General features: G+C 40.1%; 1 protein-coding gene across 3 annotated transcripts in view; it reads left to right on the forward strand.

The window, feature by feature from the left end:
- Positions 1-13,068, forward strand: part of Ube3c (ubiquitin protein ligase E3C) — a 112,058-nt gene that overhangs the window by 19,328 nt on the left and 79,662 nt on the right. For all 3 annotated transcript variants that reach the window (XM_006988920.4, XM_076566724.1, XM_076566725.1), the window contains exons 4-9: positions 782-928; positions 5,104-5,219; positions 9,109-9,266; positions 11,350-11,503; positions 11,818-12,038; positions 12,917-13,068. In XM_006988920.4, coding sequence (XP_006988982.2) covers positions 782-928; positions 5,104-5,219; positions 9,109-9,266; positions 11,350-11,503; positions 11,818-12,038; positions 12,917-13,068 — 948 coding nt within the window. The remainder of the gene's footprint in view (positions 1-781; positions 929-5,103; positions 5,220-9,108; positions 9,267-11,349; positions 11,504-11,817; positions 12,039-12,916) is intronic.

The following is a 13,068-nucleotide window of genomic DNA, read 5'->3' on the forward strand; positions in this document are numbered from 1 at the left end:
ATTCATGATATTATGTCCTGATACTGCTGTCCATTTGTGGGGCTTTTCTATCACACAAAACAGAAAGTCTGTACTTACGAAATCATTGCTCTATATTCCTTTCTTAAGATAACTTGAGTCTAATCTTTCTGTCTCTATGAATTTGTATATTTTATTTGTATATTTCATGTAATGCAATTGTATAGTATATGTCCTTTTTTTTAAAATGTAAAGACATTTTATGTACAACTGCAAGAGAAATAATATATAGATAGCTTGAACATAAAAATAGATTGTAATTCCAAAGTCCAGGGTTATTTGAAACTGGAAAATATTTCCTCTAGAAAATAGTAAAAATGATAACATTTCCCAATAAGCCCTTTTAAGCCAAATAATAGCTGAATTATACATATAAATATTGATTAAATTTTGGGATACAGAAGAAACTTATCTTCATCTGTTCAGAGACTTATGTTTTACATAAGTTGTGTAAGTGAGATTCCTATTCATCTTCCACTTCACTGTTTGATTTATGGCAGACATTTTTCTATAGGCTAATCCATAATCTAAAAAGATTTAGCCTCCCCTCCTGGAAGTACAGCCAGCATATCCTTTCATCAGCTTGATACGGTACAAATTCTTATTCTAATAGTGGGGTTTTTTTTGTTTTTTAAATCTTTAACTGATGGTTCAGTAACTATTTCTTAGTTTTTGATCACCATACCTATAAAACACTCAGTGCTTATTTCCATCATGAGAACTATGGGGCAGTATGTTGATACATGGCTTCCTGTACTTACAGTATTCCATCCAAAGAAGTGCATTTGACCGATATGCCGACTCAGCTCAGCCTGGTGGTACCTTCTGCCTTGCTGACGGTCCCAACCTTACCCTCTTGGTAAGGCAGCTTCTATTCTTTTACAAACAGAGTGAAGACTCCAAACGTTTGGTGAGTATAGACACATTTTCACTTAACTTTGTTTACATATTTTTCCATCTCCTTTTTTGGGGGGATGTGTGAAAGTGGTGCGTGTCTGATCAGGAAGCCAGATAACCCCTCCCCGCCTTTTTTTTAAATCTAGGTGACCTCAGTGTTAATGTATTTTACTTTTAAAAGTCAATGTACAAGCTGGGCAGTGGTGGTGCATGCCTTTAATCCCAGCACTAGGGAGAGAAAGCCAGGCAGATCTCTGAGTTCGAAGCCAGCCTGGTCTACAGAGTGAGATTTAGGACAGGCACCAAAACTACACAGAGAAACCCTGTCTCGAAAAATAAAAAAAAAAAAAAAAAAAAAAAAAAAAAGAAAAGAAAAAGAAAAAAGAAAAAGAAAGTCAATGTACATTTTTAATTGATATTTATTCTTTTCTTTAGTTTCTTGAGACAGCGTTTCTCTGTGTAACCACTGTGGCTGTCCTGGAACTCACTTTGTAGACAGACCAGGCTAGCCTTGGCCTTGAATTCACAGAATTCTGCCTGCCTTTGCCTCCACAGCCCAGAGCTGGGATTAAAGGCGTATATACACATAAAATAAATAAATAAAATGGGGGGGTGGAGGGGCACAGTAGTCCACCATTCTGGACTTTGCTTCTGGGCAGCTGTTTGGAATCCTGTCTGAAGTCCAGAAGAAGAGGAATAAAAGCCACAGTAGCAGGCATCTAACTTTTCTTCTCAACAGACTAGACTTGACTTAGGGCTCCCTATTCTTGGATATGGAAAAATTACCAAGGAGCAGAAAACATGTAGGTGTTGTGTGTCTCCCGAGCACCTTGGTATATGAGAGCTCATTTGTGATCTGGTTCTAAAGAGGCATGCACAGATGTGCTTCAGAAGCTGGACCTTGGGGTGAAGTGGAGGCTTTGACCCCAGCCCCAGGCACATGCAAAGCAAATAGTTCATGTGCAGATTGTGAAATCCTAAGTAGAGCAAAATGTCATCAAACACAGTTCATACAAGAAAAGAGAGTTTAGGGAATGGAGAGATAGCTCAGTGATTAAGAGCACTGGCTGCTCTTCCAGAGAACCTGGGTTCAATTCCCAGCATCCACATGGCGGCTCACAATGGTCTGTAACTCCAATTCCAGGGGACCTGACACACATGGCAAAACACCAATGCACATAAAATGACATAAATTTTTTTTTAAAAAAAACCTGCAATTTAAAAAAGAAAGAAAAGGGCTGGAGAGATGGCTCGGAGGTTGAGAGCGCTGACTGTTCTTCCGGAGGTCCTGAGTTCAATTCCCAGCACCCACATGGTGGCTCACAACCATCTGTGATGAGACCTGGCACCCTCTTCCGGTGTGCAGGCAGAGCACTGTATACATAATAAATAAATCTTTAAAAAAAAAAAAGAAAAAAATAAAAAAAAAAAGAAAGAAAAATGAGTTTAAACCAGATGTGATGGTGAATGCCTATGATCCCAACACTAGGGATTGTGACAAGTTCTGACTAACTGAGCTACAACTGAGACTCTTTATCAAAAATAAATAAATAAGGAAGTTCAGAAGAGATCGTGAATATTTTTAATTTGGTAACAAAAGTGCAAGAAGTTTTCCTGTGGCAAAAGTCAACTAATTAGTTCCTCATTCCCACTTAGAAACAAGCAAGATGCCTCCTTGTATAATTTTTTAGTGGTACTAAATTCAGAGTTAATGTTTACATCTACCCTTACCCCTTTATCTATCTCTCCCTCTCCCTCTCCCTCTCCCTGTCTCTGTCTCTTGGCATGCTCCCAAGATAGGGTTTGTACCTTTGGCTGTCCTGGAACTTGGTCTGTGGACTAGCCTAGGCTGGCCTCTGTCTGAAATCCACCTGCCTCTGCCTCCCAAGCACTGAGATTAAAATACACCACAACTGCACCACAACTATATTTCTTACTATGACTTTAATATGGTCCTCGGTCAAGACAATAATATGCTATGACTGCATTTTTTTCCTGTATGTAGCTTACTTTTAACTTTTCTTAAGTTAATACTTGCCTCACTTTTTAATTAAGTGATTTCCTTTGAATCTCTTAATCTCTTCCACCTGGCAACAGTTCTATGTTCCATTTTGGTGCAACTTTTCATAAGACTTGGGCTGTTCCTGGCTTCATGCTATTCTTCCTAGCACTCTTTAGGCCTGCTGTTATCCTGGGAAAGCTTTTGTTTTGCTTTTCCTGATTTCTTTATGTCTTTCTATTCTTCTTGTTTTTGTTTTGCTTTGTTTTTTTTTTTTTTATGTTACTGATATTCATTCACTCTTGGTTGACTCTTAAGACAAGATATGTAAGGACAATATGGGGCTCTTAATTGGTAGAGTACTTACCTCGAATGTGTGAGACCATCCTGTCTTAGGATTTCTGTTGTTCTGATGAAACATCTTGGGAGGAAAGAGTTTATTTCAATTATACTTCCATATCACAGTTCATCATTAAAGGAAGTCAAGTCAGGAATTCAAACAAGGCAGGAACCTGGAGGCAGGAAATGATGCAGAGGCCATGAAGAGGTGCTGCTAATTGGCTTGCTTTTTATGATTTGCTCACCCTGCTTTCTTATAGAACCCAGGACTACCAGCCCAGGGATGACCCTACCCACAATGGTCTGGGCCATCCCACATCAATCACTAATTAAGGAAATACCCTATAGGCTTACCTGCAGGATCTATTGGGGGCATTTTCTCAATTGAGATTCTGTCTCAGATTACTAGCATAAAAACTAGCCAGCACTACAGAAACAAACACAAACAAAAAAGCAAAATAGTATTAAATACTCATGTGCCTTTAGTAAATAAATATTAAGCAAAACAAATGTTTACTTAGTGTAGTTTTTTAGATAATAATGGTGCATCTGTCACTTGTCAAATTCAGGGTATGGCAAAATGGCTTAGCAGGTTAAAGGTACTTGTGCCCAAGCCTGATGACCTGAGTTGGATTCTTAGGACCAACATTGTAGAAGGAAAGAACTGACTCCTGCAGGTCATTCTAAACTGTATACACATGCCATGGTATATACTCACATACATACAACACGTAAATAAAAATTAAAGGAAAGAATTTTAGAAAAGATTGCCAAATGTAGAACAGAAACTAATTCAGAAAGTGTTGAAGATAGTATAGTATTCTTACTTTAAGATGTTTAAATTCACTTCAAATACTTGGTTAATAAAGTAAAACTTTATTCTTGGAGTTCCTACAACTGTCCTCTAGTTTTTTATCATGTATAGTTTTTGTATGTCTTATTTTTGTTAATTGGAGCCACAAAATTTAAGATAAGCCCTGTGTCAGGTAGTATAAAAAGTTTATATCATGTTGGTTCCCATGAAAATGGACAGTGTGGCCCCAGATCAGAGCGATGTTCTACTTTTAGACAGTATTAAATAGGCCTTATGATCTGAAAGCAGAATATGAGTCTATTTCATAAAAATATAGTGGAGAAAATAGAAGAGAGTTCTTGTTAGGTATTGAAGAGTCAATTCAGAATCAGCCACATACATAGTGTTTACAGCCAAGCCTTGTGAACACAAAGGACAGACTCTGACATTCCACTTTACTAAACCACAGGCCAATCATCATTGTGTCGGCACCAAAAGAGTGGACTCCTCTGACCAGCCCAATTATGTGATTGTCCTTGGCCTGGGAGCCATGTGATTGCCTTCCTGTGAGGAGTATGTGAGAGAAATTTCTCTTTAGTAAATCTCTGTGTGTAACATAAAAACAAAAACAACAACAGAAAACCCTTAAATGGTGCATGGAGTTAGGGAAAGGAAACAGAAAGAAAGGATGCTGAAGGAGACTGCACACCTGAACACAAGAAGGGCAAAGAGTTGTTCATGCAACTTGAGGGTGGTACTCTACTTCCTGTGTGGTGTTCTGGTGTATTGGTTCCTTTTGCTTATGAATTGTTGTTTCAAGTAGAATGAGCTTTATGTATTCTTTGCTTAGAGACTAATGTAGTAATGTAAATTAACATTGATGTTATCAAAATGGAGAATACAAGTCTTGTTAAGAAAATCCTGACTTAAAAGCCTTACTCTTTATCAAGTTTTGATTAAAGTGTGGAAACCGTGTAAAGACATTTTTAGTATTATCTAAATAAGTGAGCAAATTTTATGGATTAAACATTGTATTTTTATGTTTCACTCTTAACAGATATGGCTGTATCAGAACTTAATTAAACACAGCTCTCTGTTTGTCAAGCAGTTGGATGGATCAGAGAGACTGACATGCTTATTTCAAATAAAGAGGTTGATGAGCCTCTGTTGCAGGTAAGTTTTTGTCATAGTTGAAAACTTAGAAAATGTGTGAGGTATCTTTAGGGGCTAAGTGATTTGGAAAGCAGCTTTGTTTTGTTTTATTGGTTAACTGATTTTTTTTTTTTTTTTTGATGTGTACGGATGTTTTGTGTAGTTGCTTGTTTTTGCTCTTTTGGGGGACCTGCCACCCAGCAAATAAATCACCTGGAGGCTTATTACTTATAAATGCGTGGCCTTAGCTTGGCATGTTTCTTGCTAGCTTGCCTTAAATTATCCCATCTACCTTTTGCCTCTGAGCTTTTACCTTTCTTTTACTTCTGTATTCTTACTTTTACTCTTCCTCCACGGCTGGCTGTGTGCTGGGTGGCTGGCCCCTAGCATCCTCGGCTCCTTGTTTTTTTGCTCTTTTTTTCTTTCTCCCAGATTTCTCCTTCTGTTTATTCTCTCTGCCTGCCAGCCCTATCTATCTTTTCTTCTGCCTCTCTATTGGCCATTCAGTGCTTTATTAGACCATCAGGTGTTTTAGACAGGCACAGTAACACAGCTTCACAGAGTTAAACAAATGCATCATAAACAAAAGTAACACATCTTAAAATAATATTCTGCAGTTTTACTATGTATATGTCTATTCACCATATAGAGACTAGAAAAGGGTGTGAGATCCCCTGGACCTGGATTTACAGAGGTGAACTACTTTATGGTACTTGGAACCATACTTCCAGTCCTCTGGAAGAGCATCCAGCACTCTTAACCACTGAGCCATCTCTCCAGCCCTATGGTTTTCTGGGGGTTTTGTTTTGTTTTTTTTTTGTTTGTTTGTTTTAAGATAGGATCTTGTTTTTCAGCCCATACTGGCCTTGAATCAAAAGCAGTCTTCCTTGCTTTGGCCTCTCAAGAGCTGTAGTAAAATATAGATACCTTTATAGGAAGACATAGATGTTAGTAAGTACTGGGGGGATTAAAAAGGAAAAGAGAGGATATGAGGTACCTAGTGGGGAGGTCTTTGTGATGAGATCAGTTAGAGATGGGGATGTTTCTTGATGTGCTAGGTCAGAATCAGTCTGTAGGGGAGAGCCAGTGCATCTTGGCTTTGTATGAGCAAGTAGGGAGCCAAAGGAAAGTTTTGTCCAGGGTCACACAGCCTGAATTTTCTCCTAAAATTTTCAACCTAAAAGAATAAAAAAATGATGCCTCAAGTGCTCATTGCCTACCGTCTTGAGTCAGCAGCTCCTTTTTGTTTGCCTGTTTGCTTGTTTGTTTGTTTGCTTGTTTGTTTGTTTGAGACTGACTATGTAGACTAGGCTGTCCTTGGGATTAACTAAACCACACCCAGCATGGAGTCTGTACTGCAGTCAACCAGTTGAATGTTTTGCTGAACCATTGTAATTTCTTTCTTTCTTTCTTTTTCTTTTTCTTTTTCTTTTTCTCTTTCTCTTTCTTTTTCTTTTTCTTTTTCTTTTTCTTTTTCTTTTTCTTTTTCTTTTTCTTTTTTGAGACAGGGTTTCTCTGTGTAGCTTTGCACCTCTCCTGGGACTCACTTGGTAGTCCAGGCTGGCCTCGAACTCACAGAGATCTGCCTGGCTCTGCCTCCCGAGTGCTGGGATTAAAGGTGTGCACCACCCGCCCGGCGTAATTTCTTTCTCATAGTGGCACTCTACTCCCCAGATACTTCCACACCCAGTTCTAGAAAGAAAAGTCCTTCTACAAACCCCAATATCATGATCAGTCTGAAAATGATTTGAGATGTTGCCTGAATGCAGAGAGGCCCATTTGTAACAGCTGCTTTCACTCAGCAATAGGCATTGGGTGAAATGCTCAGTCCATTCTCAGGTTCCTGAGTTATCATCACAGATGGAATCTGTGATTACATAATACCATTGATACCTGTATCCAGACCTGCACCCTCCAACACGTTCCTCCAGGTTATGCTTCAGAAATGTGTTGGAAATGACTGGAGGGTAGTGATAGCTGAATCTGATGGGTATGGGCTACAGAATATAGCCAGAACAGGCAGTAGTGAAGCCTGGGGCTTTGATGAAGGTGAGTTCAAGATACATGTGAGCCGGGCGATGGTGGCGCACGCCTTTAATCCCAGCACTCGGGAGGCAGAGCCAGGCGGATCTCTGTGAGTTCGAGACCAGCCCGGCCTACCAAGTGAGCTCCAGGAAAGGCGCAAAGCTACACAGAGAAACCCTGTCTCAAAAAAAAAAAAAAAAAAAAAAAAAGATACATGTGAATTTTCAGTGGAGCTATTTGAAGTGAAGGGTTTTAGAGACTACAGGAACATCAAACTGGATAGGACTCAATGGATTGGATTGTGTGAAAGATAACAAAAGACTGGTCCTTTGGGGACTGCTGAAAAGAGCAGAAGGAACCAGCCGATTGAAACTGAGGTGGAGAGGAGGGATAGGTCAAAATGAATACTTTCATCTGAGCCCTAATGAGGTTAAAGCCCAATTCTCAGATGAGTATGAGTCAGGTCTTCGTGTTTTAATGTAAGGCTGGTTGATGCTGTAGTCAACTCAAATATGCTTTCTCTTCCTGAATGAAACCTTTGCTTTGTGCAGCCTATTTAGTTCTTGGTGGGAGCCATGGCTCTGTTCTCAGGCATCTGCCAAGTAAAGAAGCAACCTGTATGAGCTGGGCAAGATGCTCAGGAGCCTGTTTGGAGCTATTTCAGTTATTCATTTTTTCCTTCAGCAGTACCCTTGGTCTGATACAGCAGTGCAATGTGGAGTGGCAGAAGCATCCCCAGAGAGAAATGATGAGGAACGGATTGAGGGTAGTAGTTGGGGAAAAAAATCATACTTGGTCTTTTGAGGAGTTAGCCTTGATGGTACAGAAGGAAGAATTCCCGAATTAAGAAAAAAGAATATTCTATAGCTCCAGGGCCATGCATGACATACGTCCTTGTAAAGGTGAAAAGGCAGTTTATCCATACTGTCAAGAGGCAAACAGTGAGAAATAGGCAACAGTTGTGAGCCCAACTTTGAAAACAAGACCTCTCTCTGAGTTGGATCAGCACACACTTGAAAGTACTATCAGTATTAGTTGGAGAAATAGAAATCCATGTTGTGATACATACTCATAGACTCAGAGTTGCTGAATTCTAATGCTTCCCACCAAGTGCTAGGATGTGGTGCAGTGGGGACTCCCTCTCACAGTGTCTGTGGGAACCTGGTGGCTTCACGTGCAATTTAGACCCATTTAAGATCCAGTAGTTCTCTCCGTAGGGAATACCCTGGGGTTGGGGATTTAGCTCAGTGGTAGAGCGCTTGCTTAGCAAGCGCAAGGCCCTGGGTTCGGTCCTCAGCTCTGAAAAAAAAAAAAGAAAAAATACCCAAAAGAGATGAGGCATAGTATACACTGGAGCTTATCCTTAAACACCAGTACCAGCCTCACTCTGAGACACAATTTCCCAACCCCAGATACAACATTTTCACATGGGAGACAGTAGTAGCAAGAGGGGAGGCTTCAGTCAAGATAGTGCCGAACCAAAGAGAACATACTGTAGTCAGTACTGTTGGGAACCTACAGATCTGAACAGACCCGATGTCAGTGGTCGCAGAGGCACTTTTTCTAGAAAGCCTTATCCAGATGAAAAAATGCAACCTCTCTTGCAACAATCCATGAGTTATGATTTTCTGTCACTGTTTGCAATCTTTGGTCCTCGACTGTCTCTCCCTCTGAGATTGTATATTTTTCATGTCTACCTGATAAAAGGATACTGTTAACACATAATAAAAGACTCAGGAAGTCTGAACATTGTTGCTTGAGCCCTGCCTGTTTTCAGAGACGCTGGCAGTGGTGCAGTGGCTCACGTGCTCATCACAGGAACTGGAGAAGTCAGGGAAACTGGCAGCCCTGTTTTTTTAATAAGTGTGTGAATTTGTTTTTACAGGTTGCTGCAAAACTGTAGTGATGACAGTTTGAATGTTGCACTTCCAATGCGAATGCTTGAGGTGTTTTCATCTGAGAAAACGTACTTGCCTGTTTTACAAGATTCCAGCTATGTGGTGTCAGTGATTGAACAAGTTTTGCACTACATGGTTCATAATGGTAAGTGGCTGGGGCAGACCTGTGGAGGTGGGCCTTGTTGTAGAGGCATGCATTGGCTTGTGTGCTATTGAGGGGGATGGTACTGCTCTGAACAACACACTATGATCTTGAGAATAGAAGCTGTGTGTGCCTTCTGGGAACGTGATAGCAGCCACTGAGTCTAGTGTTGTTACTAGCCTCTGGAAATGCAGAAGCTTTTCACTGTCTGTACTTGATTATTCATTGTTTTATTAAAAAAAAAAAAAAAAGTTCCTCTGGTTAATGGTGATGTATTCCTTTAATCCCAGCACTTGGGAGGCAGAGGCAGCTGGATTTCTGTGAGTTTAAGGCCAGCCTGGGCTACAAAGAGTTCCAAGACAACCCGAGTTGTTAGAGAAACCCTGTCTTGAAAAACAAAAAACAAAAAAAGGAGCTGATTGTTGGTTGTTCTTGAAAGTCATAAGTTAAAGAGCTTGCTTGTTTTATTAAAGTATTAACCTATATAGATTAACTCTAACTGATATAGGTTAAAGCCACAAAAATTAATGGCTCATGCATTTTCACTGTTTGTAGAGCTGATTAAGTGTAAACAACTTAAAACTTCGTTTGTTAAAAATCTTAGAAAAGTACTGACTTAGTTAAAAATCACAGTGAAATTTACAGAGTTTGATCTTCTAAGAAATAGATTCATGATGGCAGTGAACTTGAGTGAACTGGTGTACTATATATACCCAATTCAGGCTAAGCGTTTGATGAGAATTTTATTTTTCTCGTTTTCTAAAACTGTTAGGAAGATAATCATGAGCTGTGCCTTCTTTGAACTGTTTCTAAAAATAAAAAATGATTGAAAATCTTCCATCAAAATTGCTGCTTCTGTTGTCTGCAGTGGCACAGCTATTTTTCACTTGTTTTAATGAATTATTTCGTGGCATTACTGCTGTATGTATAACCTGTCTTCAAGTCACTGAGTCCAGGCTGTAGTCTTTAAGTATGTTGTTTCCTCTAAAAGAAATTCGGAAGCCCCTACAGACAAGCAAGTCATGGTCAGGCTAGCAAAGTGAGACAGGAGACATTTCCTCCATCAGAGCAAACTGCCACCAGCAGCCACTGGGTAGCATGAAGGTCTTGAGGATAACAACTACTGTCGACTGAAGCATATGAATGTGTCTGGACCCATGAATTCATTGTAACACTAAGGGAGCCCACAACATTAATTCCATACTGAGGTGTTTGGGAAAGGGATCAGAAGGTCACATTATGGACCTTACTGGGATTATGGGACTAGGAGTTAAGCATGTTGATTAAATAAAATTAATAATACCAGACAGTTGGCAACTTGATTACTTAGTAGCTTTTTGTGATATTAAGAAGTATTAATTCACTTTTAGCTTTGATAATGGTCCTCTTAAAATATTTAATCTTGCCAGTATGTGGTGGCACACGCCTATAATCCCAGTACTCAGAGGCAGAGGCAGGCGGAACTCTGAGTTCAAGGCTAACCTGGTCTACAAATCGAGTTCCAGGCCAGTCAGAGCTGTTACATAAAGAATCCCTGTCTTGAAAAACAATCTTTATCTTTTCATGATATACTGAAGTAATTATGTCTTAGATTTGCTTCTGAATGAGTGGGTAGCAGTGGTTCAAGACTGGCATAGTAGGCATTGTTGATGCTAGCTAAGCACTGGATGTGTGAGTCTATGTGCTATTCAGGTCTTAGCCAAATGAATGTAGCTGGATGTCATGGCTCACCTGCTACCATAGCTCTTGGGAGACTGAGGAAGAAGGATTGCTGTGAGTTTGGTGCCAGACTGAACTGGAGAGTGAGACTCTCTTCTTCCCCTTTCCACCCATATAGCTTTATAAAGACGTTTAAAAATTGATGATGGCAGGTGAGATAGCTCAGTGACTAAGGGCACTTTCTGCCAAAAACTTGATGATCTGAGTTCAATTCCTGGGTTCATCAAGGTAGAAGAAGAGAACAGATTCCTCCAAGTTGTCCTCTGGAAGTTCCCAACATAAATGTATTTAAAAAAATTTTAAAATATTTCTCCATTGTAGTAAAAAAGGGCACTAAATATAAATGTATTTTCCCCCCTTTTTTTAGGGTACTATAGATCTCTCTACTTGTTGATTAATAGCAAGCTTCCATCAAGTATTGAATATTCCGATTTATCGCGAGTTCCTATAGCAAAAATTTTGCTGGAGAATGTCCTAAAACCATTGCACTTTACGTACAGCTCCTGTCCTGAAGGTGCAAGGTGGGTGAATGGAGACTGGGCAGTCACATGTTTTCTGTATTAGTATGTCATGGCTCACAGGGAAGTGTGCAGTGTACTTTTCTCTGTCTTGCCTGTGCCTAACATAAATCTGAAATTCTGATGATCTGGCTATTTATTTCCTGATCTTTAGTATTGAAAAAAAATTATCTTAATAGAAAAGATAAAAATCAAATTCTAGTCTCTACTTTAGAATATAGATTATTTACTTAGGAGGACATTTGGGGAAGTGATTTTATTCTGTGATTTGATGGTTAGGATGTTTTGATTCTCTTTAAATTCCTTTTCCTTTCCAGACATCAAGTTTTCTCAGCCTTCACAGAGGAGTTTCTGGCAGCACCTTTTACTGATCAAATTTTTCATTTCGTCATTCCGGCGTTAGCAGATGCACAAACCGTGTTCCCTTATGAGCCCTTTCTGAATGCATTATTGTTACTAGAGAGTCGAAGTTCAAAACGGAGTAGCGGAGTGCCATGGCTCTTCTATTTTGTTTTAACTGTTGGCGAGAACTATTTGGGTATGAAATACAAGATGTATTTTTTCTAACTCCTGTATAGGTAGCTGGGCAGATGAGTCAGGAGAAGACTGCAGTGACATTTTAGCATGAATTTCACAAATCGTTAGAAATCTAGAAATCCAGGCTGTTTTCCTAGTCTACATGCCACATCTTGGACCTTGATGCAAGATATGGGCTTTCCCCCAACCCTCAGTACTTTAGTTCTGATACTGGCTACTTGAAGAGAAGGTCAGACCCCACAAGTCAGGCTTAGTCCCATGAACCTGCCTGTACTTCAGACCCCGTTGCACAAAATGTGGTGTTACCTTTGCTTCTGACCAAGTAATAAAAATTGGGGTTACTGCAACCCCTTCCTTGAACCTCGTAGTTTACTAAGAGTCTGAGAATCATGTTGACTATTGTATTATAATGGTTACAACTGAGCAGCCAATAGACTGGTCAAGGTCTGTGGGGAGGGTATGGGGCTTGAACATTTATCTGGTATGTTCAGGGGCTCAGCACCTTGTTCCAGTTTCAGTAGCCCTTCTCCTGATTGCTTCTCCTTAGAAGCTGGGATTGGGTTTAAAATTAAAACTCTAGCCTACTTATCACTTTACCTGTCTAGGTATTAGCATACCTTTAGGCTGTTTAAGCCTTCAGTAACCTCTAGCAAGACTCGGTGGGTGTGGCCAGAAGGGGCTTACAGGAGTGACTGACCTTGCTGGTGCTCCGGTCTTAGGTTCCCTGAGACAAAAACCAAATACATTGCATAATGTGTGGCAGTTTGAATTTAATTAAAACAGTAAGGCCCATTCAGAAGTACCTCTCTGGAAGAAGATAGTGATGCCCAAGTGTCTGAAGAAACTCTCAGTAACCCATGTGCTGATTGTCTCTCAAAGGAGCACTCTCTGAGGATGGCCTGCTGATTTATCTACGAGTGCTCCAAACCTTCCTCTCTCAGCTACCTGCTTCACCCACCGGTACAGGCCGTCCTGATTCCACCAGCGACTCTGAGGATGATAATGAGGAGACTGACCAGCCTACCAGCCCT

Source organism: Peromyscus maniculatus, chromosome 3 (genome assembly GCF_049852395.1).
Source record: "Peromyscus maniculatus bairdii isolate BWxNUB_F1_BW_parent chromosome 3, HU_Pman_BW_mat_3.1, whole genome shotgun sequence".
Lineage (NCBI taxonomy): Eukaryota > Metazoa > Chordata > Mammalia > Rodentia > Cricetidae > Peromyscus > Peromyscus maniculatus.